The sequence below is a fragment of the Fusarium redolens genome, assembly GCF_020744475.1.
Source record: "Fusarium redolens strain MPI-CAGE-AT-0023 chromosome Unknown BKA55scaffold_2, whole genome shotgun sequence".
NCBI classification, from domain to species: Eukaryota; Fungi; Ascomycota; class Sordariomycetes; order Hypocreales; family Nectriaceae; genus Fusarium; species Fusarium redolens.
This window is the reverse complement of record NW_025763665.1, coordinates 2,517,895-2,537,905: the sequence shown is the minus strand read 5'-3', so window position 1 is coordinate 2,537,905 and position 20,011 is coordinate 2,517,895. Positions and strand designations below refer to the sequence as shown.

At 49.6% G+C, this 20,011-nt stretch overlaps 4 protein-coding genes across 4 annotated transcripts; 2 read left to right on the top strand and 2 right to left on the bottom strand.

The window, feature by feature from the left end:
- Positions 1–192: 192 nt before the first annotated feature.
- On the bottom strand, positions 193–1,340 carry BKA55DRAFT_589841 (pyrroline-5-carboxylate reductase dimerization-domain-containing protein; the record flags this gene model as incomplete). Its single annotated transcript, XM_046195004.1, has 2 exons — positions 193–1,145; positions 1,262–1,340. The coding sequence occupies 2 exons, from the start codon at positions 1,338–1,340 to the stop codon at positions 193–195; spliced, it is 1,032 nt and encodes a 343-aa protein (XP_046055254.1).
- Positions 1,341–2,217: 877 nt separating this feature from the next.
- Positions 2,218–3,482, top strand: BKA55DRAFT_179752 (CTD kinase subunit gamma CTK3-domain-containing protein). Its single transcript, XM_046185042.1, has 3 exons — positions 2,218–2,648; positions 2,700–2,876; positions 2,948–3,482. The coding sequence occupies exons 1-3, from the start codon at positions 2,493–2,495 to the stop codon at positions 3,386–3,388; spliced, it is 774 nt and encodes a 257-aa protein (XP_046055253.1). The 5' UTR covers positions 2,218–2,492; the 3' UTR covers positions 3,389–3,482.
- Positions 3,483–3,723: 241 nt separating this feature from the next.
- BKA55DRAFT_534214 (ribosomal protein L7/L12 C-terminal domain-containing protein) lies at positions 3,724–4,356 on the bottom strand (the record flags this gene model as incomplete). Its single annotated transcript, XM_046189573.1, has 2 exons — positions 3,724–4,050; positions 4,138–4,356. 2 exons carry the CDS (start codon positions 4,354–4,356, stop codon positions 3,724–3,726), a joined length of 546 nt encoding a protein of 181 aa, XP_046055252.1.
- A 674-nt stretch (positions 4,357–5,030) lies between these two features.
- On the top strand, positions 5,031–19,988 carry BKA55DRAFT_660069 (uncharacterized protein; the record flags this gene model as incomplete). The annotated part of the gene is made up of 16 exons (XM_046197545.1): positions 5,031–5,942; positions 5,976–6,099; positions 6,136–6,161; positions 6,192–6,293; positions 6,327–6,341; positions 6,378–6,418; positions 6,449–6,668; positions 6,705–6,950; positions 6,990–7,079; positions 7,113–17,598; positions 17,647–17,687; positions 17,718–17,827; positions 17,867–18,319; positions 18,353–18,519; positions 18,562–18,613; positions 18,653–19,988. The coding sequence occupies 16 exons, from the start codon at positions 5,031–5,033 to the stop codon at positions 19,803–19,805; spliced, it is 14,238 nt and encodes a 4,745-aa protein (XP_046055251.1). The 3' UTR covers positions 19,806–19,988.
- Between the last annotated feature and the right edge of the window lie 23 nt (positions 19,989–20,011).

Sequence of the window (20,011 nt, the reverse complement as noted above, 5' to 3'; positions counted from 1 at the left end):
AAGATACTAGAATTTTGTCTTCTTTCCGGTCCCATCCCCTCGACCTGTTTGGACTCTGGTGTCGGTTCGCAGACTGATTCCAGTGATTGAAATTCCGAGACTACTTCAGGGTCTGAGATAGGCCGTGAACATGAATATGATTGTGGGCTGGACTTTTCGGGAAGTTCTGGCCGCATCGTGACCATGATCTATTCACTCATAGCGTGCACCAGGAAACCTGGTGCCATTCACACCGTCAGCCCCCTTTCCAATCTGACCGGCCACAACAGCGGCCTCACGTACAGCTCTTGAGACGGTGCCACGGACTCTGCCCTCCTCAAGAACCAAGACACCACCAATAGTGCAGCCACCGGATGTGCAAACCTTCTCCCGGAGAAGAGCGGGGTGCTCGCCATTCTGTACAAGACCAGCAGTGCCCCTCATAGACTGAGTAGCCATGCGCTGAGCATCAGCACGGGGAATGCCCATAGCAACAGCGCCGTCGATGGCAGCTTCTAGCACTAGGGCGAAGAAAGCAGGACCTGAAGCACACAGAGCTGTCGAGGCATCCATATGTCGAGTCGGAAGGTAGACAACGTCGCCAATGCGTCTGAAGATCCAGGTAACGAGGCTCTCGGTGGCATGGTCGAGGGGAGAATTAGGAGAAGCGATAACAGTCATCGATTCACGGATCACGGCAGCTGTGTTGCACATGGCCCGGACAATGCGGCATCGACCATCCTCCTCTGGGTCCTTAGAGGGTACAGCGCCGTGGAGAGCGATTTCGATGTCCTCTACTGTGATACCAGCACAGACGCTGATAAGAAGCTTGCCGTGCAGAGCTTTTGAAATGCCAGGCTCGCTAAGGATCTCTTTAACCATCCATGGCTTGCAAGTCAGCAGAACAACCTCAGCCTGCTGAACGGCACCAATGTTATCGTTGTGGACAACCTTGAGAATGGAGGAATGCTCCCAGAGAGCGCCCTTGACGCGCTTAGCGCCAGCGGCAGTAGCTACGCTGGCAACGAAGCGTGAAGGTAGTCGCTCAGGTACCTCATCGCCAGGAGTTGACGCTCCTGACCTGGGGAGGGACTGAAGGGGCTTAGGTCCTTGCATCTCAGCGAGTGAGTTTAAGATACCGCTGAGAATAGCAACGCCCATGGTTCCTTGGATTTGTTAGCAGATGAAAGCTGTGTGTTAAAGCACCCGCAGAAATACAAAACTCCGTCCTCGAGGAAACGACGATTTGCATCTGGTGCCAGGGGTATTTCTGTTGACTTACCACAACCAAGAACAGCCATTGTGAGGTCTGTACTGCCGTTTGAGCCATAAGGCGTGAGAGCCATTGTGTTGGGAGACATGATGTTTGCTGTAAAGAAAAAAAAAAAAAACCACTTGCTATTCAAAAGTTTTGTATGGAGGGGAAAACTTTGATATAGAGGAGAGGCTACCTGAGTCAAGGACGGGGCCTAAGTGGTTTGCTTGGTGGAGGAAGCAATGGGGAAAAACGGGATTGAAAATAGGTAAGATAACTACAAAGCTGGGGAAATGGAGGAAGAGAGCATATTTATATATAGGAAAATTCCACTTATAAACAAATGCTACCTGTTTACTGAGAAGCAAATGCGCGCAAAATACTGAACTTTACCAGGTAACGTAAAGGAAAGTGCTTTTGCTGCCCAATGCGCATCCTGGCCACACAGTCAAGACGAAGCAAAAACGGAACACGTCGAAAATAAGGGGTAACTTTGAGATTCACGCACGTTGATGTTTCTATACACAAACTCTCCAAACGGGTGCTATTCACCGAGAAAAGAGACGAAGCAAATTGCAGACAGGCAAAGTCTCACCATGTCAGGAGATGAAGGCCGTCAGTGCCCTCCCGTTGGGTTCCGACTTCTCCCAGACAAGCCCCGAAGCCTAGCTTGGACCGTGAAAGTGAACCCCTGTGAAGTGAGGTAATTCGTGAATCTGCCGCCCCTGAGCATGCTTCAGGGCTTCACCAGAAAACCTCACACGCGGCAGGCTTTCACCGGCACCCTCTTATGGTTAGACCCATGCGATACACCTTCGGCTTGTCCGGGCCGGGTCGATTCTTTTTGTGTGAAGGAGGGATGAAGTTGGAGACAAAGAAAAAGGAAAAAATGACACCCAAAGCATTGACTGATATTGCGGGACGGTGAGACCTGGTTATTCCCGCTCGCTCTCAAAGTCTCAAATTCGCTCACCGCAGCACAGCCACAACGTGGCACAGCTCTTTTCCCTTGTAGACCCACTATCAACCTCCCATCAACAAATTATCTGGGCTTCTCACCTACCACCCAATCCAGCTAAACCATCTACATACTGTAACTAACTACCTTACCTTATACCAAAGCTTTTGGGTGCCCTTTCTTGTGGGCTTTGGCTGTGAGACTCTCAGGCCGTGGTTTGTTACTCAAGTCTTCCGACCTTCCGATAAATATCGCTTTGAGATATTCCATTTTGCACAGCCAACTCACAGCTTTCTCAACATGGCCGACCCATTTGAAGTGCGAATGCGCTTCACCTCACAGCTTCAACATCTCAACGCATCAGTTACATCTGCTCAGAAAGCCGCACAATATGCGCTAAGGTTCAGAGATATGGATGAGGACTTGCATTCGTGCATCCTTGAACAGCTTGAACGAGTAAGTGGGACCATTCATCTCAGTGAACTCACCACTGACACAAGGTAGCAGAACAATATGAACATACGTGCCAATATCATGTACTTTATCGAGCACTTCCTAGATATGGCGCAACGTGATGGGCACCCCGACTACATTCGAATGATGCAACGGGACATTATCCGTGTCGTCGATGCTGTCGCCCCGGATGATGGGTCGGGAGCTGCCAACGTCAAAGTGGTCCGAAAGGTGAGTTGATCCCCGCACCATGGCGCAACCCCAGATTGGTTCTAGAACCTGTGGCTCACATGCCGGTGCAGGTCTTGCAAGGTCTTCAAGGAAAAGGGTACTTGGAGTCGCAAGCAGTGAGCCAGATCGAAGATGTCATCAAAGAACGTGAGACAAATGTCGAAGACCTAGGTCTAGCCTCACCAAATGGAGACGTCGAGATGACAGACATGCCCCCTTCACAAACCATACCTAAGCCAGGCCGACGGAGCACATCACACCAGCTTGACAAACGTCAAATTGAGCAACGAATCGAGGAGGATCGTGAGCGCCACAAGCGTGAGCGCGAAAGCATTTGGGCAGTCCCCAAAGCCGAGAATGCTGAGATGAACAAACTGTGGGAGGAAACGAGTGACTTTGGAGAAGACGACGACCGTCTGCTCACCGAAGAGTTGGACGACTTTCAAAAAGAGATGGAGATACAGTCTAGTTGCCAGCATCATCATGGAGCAGCGAACGGCAACCGTCACTAAACGGAACTGAAACATCTTGCATTGTTATGGATATTTAACGGCGTTCGGTTCTGGGCTCGAATTGGGATTGAGAGAAAAGTATTGATACCCGTCGTTTTCGGCATGGCTGGCTAGAGTAGCGAGGTTTCATATCGACCCGCTGTGAGAATTGAGGTCGCATGTGAGTGAGCAATACACTTGTTCAATATGATATCATAATTAAAAAGAACCCATCACTGAATGAGCCTTTCTAAGGGTACATATTGTTAGATACTAGTACAGATGTTTTTACACATGCAATCCAGCCATCTATCGTGCCAAGTCGCCAGTCGTCGCGCCCCAGAGATGCAACCATTTTACTCCATTACCACAGTGGCGCCCAGCTCCTTCATGGCGGTGATAATCTTCTCAGCATCTTCCTTCGGGACGTTCTCCTTCATCATCTTGGGTGCACTCTCGACAAACTTCTTGCTATCCACCAAGCTCAGACCGAGCATGTTCTTGATCTCCTTGATAACCTTGGCCTTGGATGGGGCGTCGAATCCTTGCAACTTGAGGGTGAAGAGTGTCTTCTCGGCGGCAACGGGAGCAGCCTCCTCAGCTTCTTCGGCGGCGGCTGGGGCAGCAGCGGGAGCTGCAGCAGTGAAGCCGCCTATGGGCATATCGGGAATGTTGAGCTTAGTCTATTCAAAGATTCTAGTTAGCAATTATACGGGGACAAAATAACCCCTCCAAAGTTCAATTGAGGCCCAATTATTGTCCGCACTAACCTTGAGGCTTGAAACAAGGTCAGCAGTCTCCAAAAGAGTAAGCTGGCTGATCTGATCGACAATGGCTTCGATCTTAGGGTTGGCGGGAGCGGCATCGGTCGAGTTCCATCTCCTCGAGACGGCTGAGATACGGACGAACTGTGTGGGTGCCCGGGCAGCGCGAGCGGATCGGAGGTGGCGAGCACAGCTCTGGGCGGCGTACCGACAAGACATGGCCATTGTTGTGATTGCGGTTGGCTGGAGGTTGCTCAATTCGAAGAGTCGTCGCGTGCGGGCGTCTGAGGAAGCGTCTTGAAGTTTTTCGAGCTGTCTGGATGGTTTGGCGGGCTAGCGGCTGTGTCACGTGTATAATTGGGTCTATCACTTATATCGAACCATTGTATCCTAGAATTGAGGCATTCTATCCAGCTACAGACATCTTTGAAACTTATCTGGGTTGAGACATGGAAGAAGTGCCTAAAATCATCAAGTATATAAGTTGAAACAATATGATGTGGTTGTTGAAACGTTATTAATTGACCCAGCCTGGTAGGTAAAGGACTTTAGTATTCCGGTGAGGGATAGGCGAGATAGGTGTCTAGGCGAAAAGATCGATGGAATTATATTTCGATAAATTACCGCCAATCTCGCAAAGATGCAAAGCACATCTTCTCAGATACCAAGTCTTACTTATTGTAAACATAAGAGGAACAATTGACGTTCAGTCGGATTGATTAGAGAATGAAGTATAAATTCAATCCACATACGCCAGGTTCAGAACTAAAGCAGATTAGCGTACTGACCTTTCAGTGGCTGATAAGATAACGAAAAAAAAGTTCAAGAGAGCAGTTCTCAGGTTTAGCTTGGAAGCACCACCATCGACAGCCGAAATTTCGTCAACGGAGAGCGCAATCATGGCAATGATTGATGTCTCGCGGCAGAGGAGGTCGCTCCTTGCGGATGCGATCGTATTGGAACACCTGCCAGCAGAAATACTGGACATTATCCAAGACCAGTCCTCAACGAAACTGCTAGATGCTGTTGCAGAGGCGGCTCTTTGCCCGCCACTTACAGAGCGTGTCTTTGCGCATTTCGAGCATGTCTTTCCAGACATTTGTGCTCGATGGATTCTCAACCCCGGAAATGGACAACAGCGCATACGAATATACTCAGCATTAGCCCGAATTCTACCTTTTGCTCCCTACCTTTCAACATTTATTGAATACGCCTCTTCTACTCCCGAACAAACGACAAACTCACCCTCTCTCCGACTCCCACCCTTACGACTAGACCAAGATGCCATGACGCAGGATGGAGAGATTCTCTTACAGAGCCTCCTTGTTGCTTGGAGGTTGATCAGTTTCGATTCGCGCAATTTCGGCCCATTGACATCTGCTGCCTTGATGCAGACCTTGTTTAAGCATGAAAGCAGAGCTGTGCGTTATCTTGCGACTCGAATTTTTATCCAACTCCTCCATGGGTCCGATTGGAAGCTTGAATCTCTTATCCAGGAACATATTGGCAAGAGTGAGGCTATCCTCGCAGACTTTGACGGCCGATCGATTGACTATGGATTCCTTTCGCTGTACGAACAGTCTCGAGTGAAGTCTTTCCTGGGACTGCGCGAAGAAATACAGGCTGCCCACGAGGCCGCAAGAGATGATTCTCCATGCGCGCAGACCCTCACTCCTTACGTTGTCTGTTATGGCAATGTCATCCTGCCCAGACCCCTAGGCCCAACCGGAGAACCCTCGAATCTTGTGCTCACCCCCACGACCGTCTCCAATTTGGAACGATTAGCGACTATGCTCCGTGAATCTGACCCAGTAATGTTATATGGTCTTCCTGGTGTTGGAAAGACGGCCCTAGTTCACGAAATAGCCAAACAACTCGGCATGTACTCTAACATGGTCACATTGCACCTCAATGAACAAACGGACGCGAAAATGCTTATTGGACTATACTCGACAGATTCGAAGCCCGGTAGTTTTCAATGGCGACCTGGCGTGTTGACAACAGCCGTGAGGGAAGGTCGATGGGTGTTGGTGGAAGACCTTGACCGAGCGCCGACTGAGGTCCTGAGCACGCTGCTCCCCCTGATTGAACGAAAGGAACTCCTCATCCCAAGCCGAGGCGAAAGAATACGAGCAGCCAGCACTTTCCGACTTTTTGCAACTGTGCGAACGTCTCGGGGAATGAATGGCCGGGAGAATTTGCCAAGCCTGGTTGGCATTCGTTTCTGGCAAACTCTGAGTACTCAGGCCCTCGCAGCGTCTGAGCTCGAGGATGTCGTGGCTCAGACGTATCCCATCTTGCGAAAGTTTATTCCCAGCATTTTGGCAGTGTATGCTCGCTTGTGTCGTCTTGGCTCCACGCCTGGCGCTTTGGCTCGAGGCCGGAATATTATGGACCGTCAAGTGACATTGCGAGATCTTCTCAAATGGTGCCGAAGGTTGCGTGAATGCCTTGTCGCCGCTGGGTCAAAGACGGGAGAAGAGCCAATCACCAAGACAACAAGCGATCAGATGTTTTTGGAAGCGGTCGATTGCTTTGTTGGAAGCTGTCCTGATGCTGAAATTGGCAAACAGCTCATTGTTGCGATCGCTGAGGAGATGCAATTACCCAAGGAATTGGCAGAGCACTACTTCACTACACACATACCCAATTTGAACGAGAGTGATAACCAGTTCAGCATTGGGCGCGCTGTGTTACGGAAGAAGAAACAATCAAACCGAGTTCAGAAATCCAAACGACCCTTTGCTAGCACAGCCCACGCCAAGAAGCTGTTGGAACAGATCGCCGTGGCTGTCAAGCTAAATGAGCCTGTCCTTCTTGTGGGAGAAACTGGTATCGGCAAAACGACTGTTGTACAGCAACTGGCTGAGTCTTTGGGCCATAAGCTTGTTGCTGTCAACTTGTCCCAGCAGAGTGAAGTCGGCGATCTTCTGGGTGGCTTCAAGCCAGTCAATACCCGGACGTTGGCGATGCCCCTGAAGGAAGAGTTTGAAGATCTTTTCTCGGCAACGGGTATTTCAGCGTCAAAGAATCAGAAGTATCTCGAACAAGTTGGCAAGTGTTTTGCCAAGGGGCAGTGGTCAAGGGTGTCAAAGCTGTGGAAGGAAGCTCCTAAAATGTTCAACAAGATCGTCAAAGAGCTCGAAAGAGTTCAAACTGAACAAGCAGAGACCAGGAATGGCGACGAGCAGCCCACAAAACGTCGAAAAACCCAGTCGAAGCTCCAAACCCTACTCGATCTACGTCCAAGATGGGATATGTTTGCTCGTAATCTTGAGCAGTTTGACGTACAGATCTCTGGGGGTTCTGGCAGCTTTGCTTTCTCTTTCATGGAGGGAAATTTAGTCAAGGCTGTGCGTAACGGTGATTGGGTTCTTCTTGATGAGATAAACCTCGCCTCGCCTGACACGCTTGAGAGTATCGCGGATCTTCTGACCGGACCAGACGAAAGGCCATCAATTTTACTGTCCGAAACTGGCGAAATTGAGAAAATTGAAGCACACCCAAACTTCCGCATTTTCGGTGCGATGAATCCTGCAACCGATATTGGGAAACGTGACCTCCCAGTTGGCATTCGCTCCAGATTTACTGAGGTCTATGTTTCCAGTCCTGATAAAGACCTTAAGGACCTTCTTACAATTATCAAGACGTATCTGGGAAGCAGCAGCAGCAAGAATGATCAAGCGGCAGATGATATTGCTCGTTTGTATATTAACACCAAGCGACTAGCTGAGGAGAAACGGTTAGTCGATGGAGCGAACGAGGTACCTCATTTCAGTCTTCGAACCCTCACACGAGTTCTTAGCTATGTGAACACCATCGCCCCCTACTATGGTGTCCGAAGAGCTTTGTATGAGGGTTTCTCGATGGGCTTCCTTACCCTCCTTGACCGAGAGTCTGAAAAGATGCTTGTTCCCCTAATATCCCACCACCTTTTCGAGAAACATGGAAACCCACAGTCCTTACTTTCCCAGGCCCCCAAACACCCTAATGATGGAAAGCAATATGTGCGGTTCAAGAATAAGAACCGAGACCGACAATATTGGCTGTTCCAAGGCAGCGAAACCCCTATTGAGCGGGAAGACTATATCATTACCCCTTACGTTGAACGCAACCTCCTGAACCTTGTCCGAGCCACTTCTACAAGACGCTTCCCCATCCTGATTCAGGGCCCTACTTCTGCCGGAAAGACGAGTATGATTGAGTACCTTGCAAACTTCACTGGTAACAAGTTCGTGCGAATCAACAACCACGAACACACCGATCTTCAAGAATATCTGGGCACCTACATCTCAGGTTCTGATGGGAAGCTCCGTTTCCAAGAAGGTATTCTTGTTCAGGCAATGCGCCAAGGTCACTGGATCGTACTTGATGAGCTGAATTTAGCACCAACTGATGTCCTCGAGGCTCTGAATCGTCTTTTGGATGACAACCGCGAACTTCTGATCCCTGAAACACAAGAAATTGTCAAACCTCATGAGAATTTCATTCTGTTTGCTACCCAAAACCCCCCCGGTCTTTACGGCGGAAGAAAAGTACTCTCAAGAGCGTTCCGTAATCGATTCTTGGAATTACACTTTGATGATATCCCTGAGGATGAGTTGGAGTTTATCCTTCAGCAACGAAGCCGCAACACCTCTCCTCCTGATTGTCGAAGAATTGTCAATGTCTATAAGGAACTCTCTAGGCTTCGCCAAACCAGCCGATTATTCGAACAGAAGGACAGTTTTGCAACACTTCGTGATTTGTTCCGCTGGGCATTGCGAGAGGCTGATACCCGCGAGGAGATTGCTGCTCATGGATTTATGCTATTGGCTGAGAGAGTCCGTAATGAAGAGGAGCGTATCGCGGTTAAGGAGGTTATTGAAAAGGTCTTCAAAGTGAAGATTGACCCCCAAGACCTGTATTCCGCTACAGTGGCCCCTGAACTGAAGCAGTTCACCAGCAAAACCAACAGTCAAGGTGTGGTATGGACGCATGCGATGCGCCGACTTTATGTTCTTGTCTCTCGAGCGTTGCAAAACAATGAACCCGTTCTTCTGGTTGGTGAGACAGGTTGTGGAAAGACGACAGTTGTTCAATTGCTTGCGGAGGCATTGAAGACACAGCTTCATATTGTCAACGCTCACCAGAATACCGAGACTGGTGATTTGATTGGTTCACAAAGACCTGTCCGTAATCGTGGAGCTATTGTCGAAGCTTTGGATGTCGATTTGAAGTCGGTTCTACAAAGCCTCGGATTGGATATCTCTGGCTCCGTAGAAGATCGTCTTGATCGATACAAAGCAATGGATCTGTCAGTCAGCAGCGCTATTCCCCAAGAGGTGAGAGAGCGTATCACTGCACATGAGACGCGAAGCAAGGCTCTATTCGAATGGGCGGACGGAAGCTTGGTTGAGGCCATGCGAGAAGGCCATTTCTTCCTCCTTGATGAGATTTCCTTGGCCGATGACTCGGTATTAGAGCGTCTGAACTCTGTACTCGAGCCTTCGAGGACACTTCTTCTGGCTGAGAAGGGAATTGACAACTCTTTTGTTGTTGGGGCGGATGGCTTCCAGTTTTTCGCTACTATGAATCCTGGTGGCGACTTCGGAAAGAAGGAACTGTCACCCGCGCTGCGAAACCGATTCACTGAGATCTGGGTTCCAGCTTTGTCCCAGACCGAGGATATCTATGAGATTGTTAAGACAAAGCTCAACGGTGACTCTAAGCAACTCGTTGAAATTGTGGTCAAATTCGCTGCTTGGTTCGGCGATACCTTCAGATCTATGGCTTCAGCACCATTCTCCGTCAGAGAAATTCTCGTCTGGGTACAATTTATTAACACCTTTCAGTCCAATGAGCCTATTGTTTCATTGGTCCATGGCGCCTCTACAATCTTTATTGACAGCATCGGCGCGAACCCTTCTGCTCTTCTAGCCACGGATCCCAAGTCTCTTGGTCAACAGCGACAGAAGTGTCTTGACAAACTGAGCGAACTCATCGGCAAGGACGTGTCTAGTATTTACGAAACTCACCCGGAGCTGTCCATGAATGATAGTTCTCTGACAATTGGGCACTTCAGCATCCCCCGTGCTTCCACAGGTGTCGCTGATCCAGGGTTCGCTTTCCATGCACCCACCACTCGTCTGAACGCTATGCGAGTCCTTCGAGCACTCCAAATGCAGAAACCAATTCTTCTCGAAGGTAGCCCTGGTGTGGGAAAGACAACTCTGGTTGCCGCCCTGTCTCAGGCTTGTGGACAGCCATTGACCAGAATTAACCTGTCTGACCAGACCGATTTGATGGATTTATTTGGTACAGACGTCCCAGTCGAAGGAGCCGAGGCTGGCAACTTTGCCTGGAGAGATGCGCCGTTCCTACAGGCTATGCAGAAGGGCGAATGGGTACTCTTGGACGAAATGAACCTTGCTTCTCAATCTGTTCTCGAAGGGTTGAACGCCTGTCTCGATCACCGAGGTGAAGTTTACATCTCCGAGTTGGACCAAGTCTTCAAACGTCATCCAGACTTCCGCTTGTTTGCAGCCCAAAACCCTCACCATCAAGGCGGTGGCCGAAAGGGATTGCCCGCCTCCTTTGTTAATCGTTTTATTGTTGTCTACGCCGATGTTTTCTCAGACGATGATATGAACTTGATCGCAGCACACAACTATCCCAAAATCTCTCCATCAGTGATTAGCCAACTCATCCAGTTTGTGTCCCAGCTGGATCACAAGCTTTCAGTTGAGAAGTCATTCGGAACACAAGGGAGCCCTTGGGAATTCAACTTGCGCGATGTGCTTCGCTGGTTAAAGCTTTTAGACTCGTCTGATCCTCTGCTTCACAACGCCTACGCTGATGATTTCCTCGATATCATTGTGCGACAGCGTTTCAGAACGGAGCGTGATCGTGAGGAGGTCAACAACCTCTTTACTCTTATCTCTGGGTCTTTGCCACGACAACATAGTTTGTATCATGATATCAACCCAACGTTCGGACAAGTCGGTTTGGCACTACTTGACAGACACCCTCATTCGCAGCCAGAACGACTTCCTAATATTGATGTCGTCCCTCGGCTGTCTGAGCTTGAGTCAATCATGATTTGCGTCAAACAGAATGTTCCCTGCATCTTGAGCAGTCCCTCAGGCTATGGCAAGTCTGTTCTTCTGGAACATGTTGCGGCTTTGGCAGGAAAGTCACTTGTGGTGTTCCCAATGAACGCTGACATTGATACTATGGATCTTGTCGGTGGCTTCGAACAGGCGGACCCTCTACGGGAGGTCAACGCGGCGCTTCGGGCCCTTCAGCAGGATCTTCAAAACTCTATCATGTCGGCCGTGCCTGAAGACATTCCCACCGAAGCCCTCCATCTACTTCATCTGCTCAATGGATTTACTGGCGATATCGATTCACTTCCCGCGATCACCACCTCTGTGGAACACCTACTTGACAATGTGCCTACGGACTCTGAGGTGGCAACCGCATTGTCAAGGGCTCTTATCCCCCTTCAGCATTCCTTAGTGCTAGAAAACCCCCGTTTCGAATGGCTGGATGGTGTTATCGTCAAGGCCCTACAGTTAGGTCAATGGTTGGTTCTCGATAACGCGAATATGTGCAACGCCTCAGTGCTGGATCGATTGAATTCTCTCCTCGAACCGAATGGATTTCTGAGTATCAATGAGCACTGCGGACCCGGTGGAGAGCCAAGAGTCGTCCACCCTCATCCAGACTTCAGGATCTTCTTGACAATGGACCCACGCTATGGCGAACTATCCCGCGCGATGAGAAACCGTGCTGTTGAAATTCACATTAACACACCACCACCAGCCCTTGACCCCTCTTACCACCGAGTTGTGAGTGTAGAGAGCAGCCTTCAAAGATACAACATGTCCCGCCAGATTTCCGACACTATTTCTAAGACTGGGGAATCTATCGAGGTCATTGAACGGGCTCTTGAGACACTCTCGATTACTGATGTGTCTGTTCTGCCTCGGTTTACAGCCACTCTACCCAGTTATGACACGCACAGCGGGGCATTCAGTTCTGCAGTGACCGAATTGCTCAGCTTCCTGAACTCAAGCAATGGGGCTGATGGTGTCAATGGCATTTCTCAATTATATAGCTCTTTGCCCATTCCCGAGGGACTCAAACCTGCGCAGCCATTGCATCCTCTAAACAACTTCCCAATTACCCACCTCTTATCTTCACCAGACCAAGCACGATGGCTTGGTGCATGCTTGGAGTTTTATTATGAACTCAATCATCTGCAGAATTCAATTGAGGACCAGCGATGTCAGGCTCAAGTCAATAAGTTGACTGCTCTCAACCGACTTCAAAGATCACTGATAAGTGACCGCGTCGCCGCTGTGTCCAAGGATGCCACTGTTAAGCTAGCATCTTTCTTGCTATCTACAATCAACATTGCAAAAGAATTTCTCGGCTTCAAATTCGAGTCTTTCGAAACATGGATGGAGCGAGTCCGCATTGTGAGGGGCATTGTGTGCTATCTCAAGAGGACCGTTCGTCTTGGTATTGAATCCGACTTTGACGAAGCAAAATTTCAAGCACACCTTGCTCAAGGTGCAAACTTCCTCCAAAAACATTTGGATGCATCAGTTGGGTCCCAAGAAAACGAATTTGTCTTTCTGCTCCTTGAGCGGCTGGGCAAAGACTTTACTGCTGGTTTCAAGTTATCGACCGGTCTAAGCATGGAGTTGCTTTGGCACATTTTCAGACCCACTCCTTTGCCTACAAAGATGATCCTGGATCGCACACTAGAACTCGAGAAACTAGGCTCAAGATTCGATACATTACGATGGAAGGCTGGAGCATCAATTCCAGATCTCACAAAGGCTATGGCTACACTGGAGAAGGCCTCCGGAATCCTCCGCGAGGACGCTCCTAATGTGGACAGTCTCCTCCAGGACCTTACTACTGAAATTCAGTCTCTGGAGGGTCGAATCGGGGTTGACGAGGTTGAACGTAAGCCTTTTATGATGGAAGAGTTTGAAGCACTCCGCCAGGTTTCAATGCTCAAACCCCTGCCGTCGGATGACACAGAGCTACAAGTGTTGTCCGATATACCCATACAGGCTGGAATGATGCTGGCCAGCTCTAATCTCCAAGCCGCGCTTCTTCAATCGGTGGAGAACTTGGTCTACCAGAACAAATTCGCTTGGGATGGCAAATTTGTCTCTTCTCTTTGGTCTAAGCTGCAAAATCTAGGATCCGTTAATCTAGGCTCCTTGGCTCTTCTTGAAGCCGAACTTCCAATCGCCGGTCGGCAGATCATGAAACTGAGTGCGGATGTGGTGGCAAACCCTCTGGCACGGCTCAACAATGTTCTGTCCCAGCTTCTCCTCGAAGTTTTCAACGCCCATGACCAGAGCCTCAGGCATGTGGTTATTGAAGCCACCCAGCTGGCTTCTCAAAACCTTGCCCACAGCTCTCTTGCTTTTGATGATCTGGCGTCCCGAATCGAGACAGACCACTTCCGCGAAATTGCAATCGAGCATCTCATCCCCGCCCTCAAGGCTCTCGCAACTCTACAACACGATATCCAACAGGAGGCCCAACTCTCAGCCTTTGCATGGATTCACTTCAGCATCGGAACCGTCAAGCTGTACGTTCCGGATCGCGTTTTTGATCCGCAGAGCCGACCCAAGATGGAGCGTGAATTCCTTCAAGAGATGCATGCTGTCCTCAACATGGAAACAGACTCACTGAGAGCATTCGAGAAGCTCTTTACTGGACAAGACACGAATGAACGCATTCGGTTACTTGAAGCAGAGTCTGCTGCCTTGGGTCCCCTTCCCGAAGAGGTCCGCCCTATTTACAGACCAGATCAATCGGAGTTAAACCGTCTCCATGCTGAGTTCTCAAACGTGCTAAAGGCGGTTACAGGTCCTACTTTGTCCGCTGCACTTCAAATTCTTGACAACGATCCGGTTCGAGCAACCGAGGAGTTGCAGCTTGTTAGAGAAAATGTCCTCAGACTCTTGGATCGACTTTCTGCTCGTTTCGAGGCATATCAAGACATGACCCGGCCTACATCAAACCTGCTTCGTTGCCTCATGATAGGGCTCTCCCTTTGCGATGCCGCCTCAGCTCGTGGCCTGGCACCTGCTTCCTACCAGCTCCTTGAGGTCACTCCTTTCCTAGGTGGCAGTATGTGGAATCAAAAGAATGGTGAATTCTCGTCCAGAACATTTGAGTTTCTTAACTACATGACAGTAGTTGCTAGCATTGAAGGCATCGGCAATATTGCACAACAAGCCCGCGAGATGGTCTTCAGAAGTTTCCACAGCTTGTTCGATGAGTGGACTAAGCGACTTGAAGCAGACCGCAAAGAACAAACCGCCAAAGGGAGCCTGTATCGCTTTCGGGGTTCTCTGGAAGATGAGGAGCAAGTTGATGTGGAGGAGTTCAATGAACTGTTCCCGACCTTCGACGATGACGAAGCCGCAAATGTCCCAACCAACAAGAAGCAGGATGAAGTACGGGATCAGTCGCTTCGAGTGGCCGAAATTCACAAGAGCCTCTTTCTCAACCCACCGCAATTTACTATGGCTTTAAAGGATGCCTGCAAATCTGTGGGAGACAGGATCACTTCAGAAACCATCGACCACAAGAACATTGACCGCAGTCTGACAAGCAAGATGTTGGCCGGAACCATGTTCTTCCTGAGCGACAAGCTTGATTCTCTCGCATCACCCACTGTGGACAAATCCTACAACTTCTACACAGATGCCAACGTTCCTGAGACCCGCCAGCTCGTTGCCCTCATGCACAAAATCAAGACTCGGTTCCGGGAGCTGCAAATGGTCGACGAGATCGGACATATGCAACCTTTGGCTGATGTCATTCATGCTTGCGATCAGGTCCTCGAACTTGTTCATACCGAACCTTTGGCCAAGATTCTTCCCAAGGTTGAATACCTCCACAGCCACGTATACGAGTGGCAATTTGGCGGCTGGGCCAGCAAAATATATGGTGTTCTTACTCTTCACAACCTGCTTACTGATACGGTCATCCGCTGGCGACGATTGGAACTCTCAACTTGGGCCAACCTCTTTGATATGGAACAGAAGAAGTGTCAAGATGATGCTTATTCTTGGTGGTTTGTCGCTTATCAAGTTGTTATCGCTGTGCCTCTGTCTTTGGTCGAGGTCCCCAACGAGTTGAAAGAGTATGCTTCTTCTCTCATCTCAAGTCTGGAGATGTACTTCTCGACAGCAATCGTTGGGCAATATGGAGCTCGACTGGCATTACTGCGTCAACTTCAGAGCCATCTCAAGCTATTGACTGAAGATTACCCAGTACTTCAACTTATTTTGCATGCGTTGTCCAACTTCATCCAGTACTATTCCCGCTACGAGAAGATTATGGATGAAACCATCCACAAAGGACGCCTTCCCATTGAGAAGAAGATGAAGGACGTACTGCTAATGGCTAGCTGGAAAGACACAAATATCAATGCTCTTCGGGAAAGTGCTCGCAAGTCTCACCAGAAACTTTTCCGAATCATTAGAAAGTTTCGCGGTGTTCTTGGTCAGGAGGCAAAGCAAATTATTGAACAAGGGCTGCCTGATCAAGACGTGCACCACACAAATTACGTTGGAGATAAACTCCCCATTACGGATGTTTCTGCGGACGTCTTTTCTAAGCTTAACAACACTCTGCCAGGGTGGATCAATGGCCACAAGCGACTTGCCAACGTCTCTAAAACTGTCTCTGTCATGCGAAAGATCTCAGATAGTTCAGAAATGATCAGCCAGGTACCTCAAATCGTTGATGACTACGTCTCTAGCTTGAGCGAGTCAATGACAGAACTTCGCAAAGAGACACCGCCATTTTTGACCGATGAGAACAAGGACCAAGTCAAGCACTTGAAGACGAGAAAAAGGAAACTGTTTGCTGATACGTTGCGGGATCTTCGGCAAATGGGTTTCAAGCACAACCTAGGACAGGACAAGCTTGCTGAGCAGTCATCGCTATCAGTTGTGTTATCGTCAATGCAGCCTGTGCAGCTTCCTTCGAACAATTTTGCCGAAGCGATGGACTATCACTTGCACAAGATCCTCGATCTAGCCCCCAAGGTCAGGGCTGCTTCTCGAGATCATTCTGAGGATCTTACCAGTGCCGAGGTTGCGCGAAGTGCTGGATTTGTTGAAGGAATGCTCAATCTTTTGCTGACTCAAAGAGATTCGATCACATCTGGCGCCTCCTCTTTATCACTTCTTGAACGATCCACAGCGCAATTCAACCGCCTTGGACTTTCTCATGAGCATGGACTTCTCATTCGTGGGACAGTAGTCTCCGACTGGACACGCCTTGTCCCTTGGCTCGTTCAAATTCTCCAGTGTGCCATTCATTTGGTTGGAATCCATGAGAAGTTGGGAGAAATGAAGCACACTGTGGTTGTAGAACAGCTGAAGTCGTGGCATGGGCGGTTCGAGTCTCTCCAAACTTTGACTGTAGGGCTCGGTCAACTTCCAGAGGGTCTGTCTTCCGAAGCAGCTGCTCGTGCTGAGGCGAACTTTACGAGTGAACTGGCTAGTTTCCGTGCCAAGCTCGAAGAGTTAACCATGGAGCAGCCAGAGCTCTCCTTTATTCTCGTGCAGGTTGTTGGTTGGACCAAGATCACCAAGGAAGTCGCACCCAGCTTTACATCCGAGGACGTGGAGATAACCACTTTTGTAAATGCTGTCTCGACACTTTGTGACAAAATCCTAGTCGCGATCGAGAGCGTGAAAAAGGCGGCGAAGGAAATCAATCACAAAGAGGACGAACCTGCTTGGCTCACCACTCACGCCGACGGCTTCGTGAACCTCTTTACCAAACTCCGTACTGCCGAGATCGAGAGGAGTGTGACCAGCTGTATCAATATGTTGAAGCAGATTCATCTGGAAGACCAGGATCTCAGTCAGGCGGCCATGAGTCTCATGACTATCGCATGTCCTCTCCTGAACGAGTATGTTGATCTCGCTCAGCAGACCTTGATGCAAGTTGTCGACATCCACAGCGCCGTAGCACATATGTCTTATAATATGACCAAGACGTTCACTCAAATCTCCTCTCAAGGGTTTTGTACACCACAAGAAAAGTCTGATGAAACCTCTGGCGAATCTGGCAAAGTGGAATCCGGAACTGGTCTTGGTGATGGCGAAGGTGCCGAAGACATTAGCAAGGACATCCAGCCTGATGAGGACCTGTCCGAGCTTGCCCAAGAAGCCAACAAGGAGGAGAATGGCGAATTGGAAGACGAAAAAGACGCTGTGGACATGGCCGATGAGGAGCTTGAAGGAGACATGGGCAGCGTCGATGGGGCCGATGATGACGAGGAGGGGTCGAAGAACGGAGATGAAGAAGAGGAGGAGAACGATATGGACGAAGAAGCTGGAGAGGTCGATGACCTGGATCCCACTGCCGTTGACGAGAAGATGTGGGATGGAGACGACGAAGAAAAGGCTGACAAAGACCAGCAGGGTGAGAAGGCCAAGGGGCAGAAGAAGGACGATGAGCAGATGGCGGTAGATGAAGATGCAAAGAAACAAGAGGGCGAGGAGCAGCCAGATGTTGACGACTCTGGTGAACAAGATGCAGAGGAAGAGGAAGCCGATGCTGAAGAAGAGGATGTCAAAACCCAGGAGGAGATGAATAAGCAAGACCAAACCGCCCAAGAGAATGATACACTGGCGCTTCCTGAGGATATGGAGTTGGATCTTGACGACGATCATGAGTCGGCGTCAGATAGCGATGACTTGGATGGTCTTTCGGATATCGAAGAAGAGAAGAAGGAGGGAGAGGACCAGGGGATGGGTGATGACAAGGAGGATGAATCAGATGACGCTGCGGCCCAAGCCCAGCTTCAAGAAGAGGCCGGAGAAGAGGCCGAAATCGAGGAAGATGAAGAGATGCCAGAAGAAAAGGCCGGTGGCAAGGATGAAGTCGACGAGGAGGCTAAACCTGAGGAAGATGAAAAGGACCAAGACCAGGAGGATGCTACAGATCAAAATCAGCCGCCTCAAGACAACGCTACAGCTGATACCGACAACGCTGCACCAAGCGATGTTAAGAGTTCCGGCCAGGATCAGAATGCTGACTCGATGGATGTCGATGATAACTTCCAGAGCAACGCTGCCCAGCAGGAGGATGGCGAGATGGGAGAGGGAGCCGCGGATCAAGACACGAGCGCAGGAAACAAGGGGTCAACTTCGCAGTCAAAGGAAATAATGGATAGGGCCGAACAGGAACAGGAAAAGGCGGACTCGGCACGCAGCGATCCTTTCAAGAAGCTCGGCGATGCACTTGAACGCTGGCACCGACAGCAGGAAGACATCAAGGACGCTGAGCCTTCAGATGCCAATGAACAAGACGCACCACAAGACCCAAGCGCCGATCAAGGCCGTAAGGAATTCCAGCACCTACAGGACGATGAGACTGCTACAGACACCCAAGCCATGGGAACCGCGGATGATGAGCAAGTACAGCCCATCGACGAGTCCATGGCTATCGATGAGGACAAGCAAGATCCCACAAGCCGCCTGATGGACGATGATAAAGAAGAGACTGAACAGGACCCTGATAAGATGGACACTGCTGACTCGGCGGAGGCGCCGGATGCCAGCAAGCAAGATGCAGACAATGACCAGGACGACACGCGCTCAGGGGTCAAGACACGCCAAGGCAACTATGACCGTCCGCTCAGCCCTTCAGATCAGGAGGCGCAACTGGATGAACAGGATGATGAGGTCGAAATTCATGAGACATCGACTCAACTCTCTTCAACTCACATCTCGGATGAAGAACGACCACTCCGAGATTTTGGCGAGTCGATGCAGCAGTGGACTGAATTCCAGACCAAAACACATTCGCTCTCTCTGGCTCTGACATCCCAGCTCCGACTTATCCTTACCCCTTCACAATCAACCAAACTCTCGGGAGCTTTCCGTACAGGAAAAAGACTCAACATCAAGCGCATCATCCCTTACATTGCATCGAGCTACAAGCGGGACAAGATCTGGATGCGACGCAGCATCCCGACCAAACGAACCTACCAGATAATGCTTTGTGTGGATGACAGTAAGAGTATGGGCGAAACATCGTCAGGTACTCTGGCAATGGAGTCTCTTGTCATGGTATCACGATCTCTTACCATGCTGGAAGCTGGCCAAGTTGGTGTCATGGGCTTCGGAAGCGATGTTTTCACAGCCCATGGCTTAACCGAGCCTTTTGCTGCAGATGCTGGAGCCAAGGTGTTGCAGAAGTTCAACTTCTCTCAAGATCGTACCGATATTGCACTCCTCATCCAACGAACCATTGAAACGTTTAGACTTGCACGGCAACAGGGCAGCGGCAACTCGGATCTCTGGCAATTGGCATTGATTCTCTCCGACGGTCTTACACCTTCATCAGCCCACGAGGGTATCCGCCGAATGCTGCGAGAGGCAATGGAGGAGCGCATTATGATTGTGTTTATTATCATGGATGATACGGGCAAGAAGAAGGGTGACAGCGTACTTGAACTGAAGGAAGCTAAGTTTGTTCGGGACGGTGGAGAGAGCAAAGTGGTGATTGAGAGATATTTGGACACGTTCCCATTCCAGTACTACCTGATCGTTCATCATCTTGAGGAGCTGCCGAGCGCCCTTGCTGGCCTCTTGCGAACATGGTTCGCCGAAGTCAATGCCTAGGGGAAAGGGGTTTTCTTTGTGCAGGACAGAGGATGGTGATAGAATGGTTGCATATACTGGCGTTTACGGGGCAATCTGATACAGTAATAATTCTCCATAGAACAGGGGCAGGCATTATTTAGACTGTGGACAAAGTTACTTCACTTTAGAGATGTTAACTTGGTTCAATTATTCAGACAAGTCGTTTATTGCTTAACATGGATTGT

Bases quoted from the DNA above. Each gene is read 5' to 3' on its own strand.
- BKA55DRAFT_179752 (XM_046185042.1), top strand. From the start codon at position 2,493: ATGGCCGACCCATTTGAAGTGCGAATGCGCTTCACCTCACAGCTTCAA. The intron at 2,649-2,699 runs GTAAGTGGGACC...ACAAGGTAGCAG, and splicing joins TCCTTGAACAGCTTGAACGA to AACAATATGAACATACGTGC. The intron at 2,877-2,947 runs GTGAGTTGATCC...ATGCCGGTGCAG, and splicing joins ACGTCAAAGTGGTCCGAAAG to GTCTTGCAAGGTCTTCAAGG.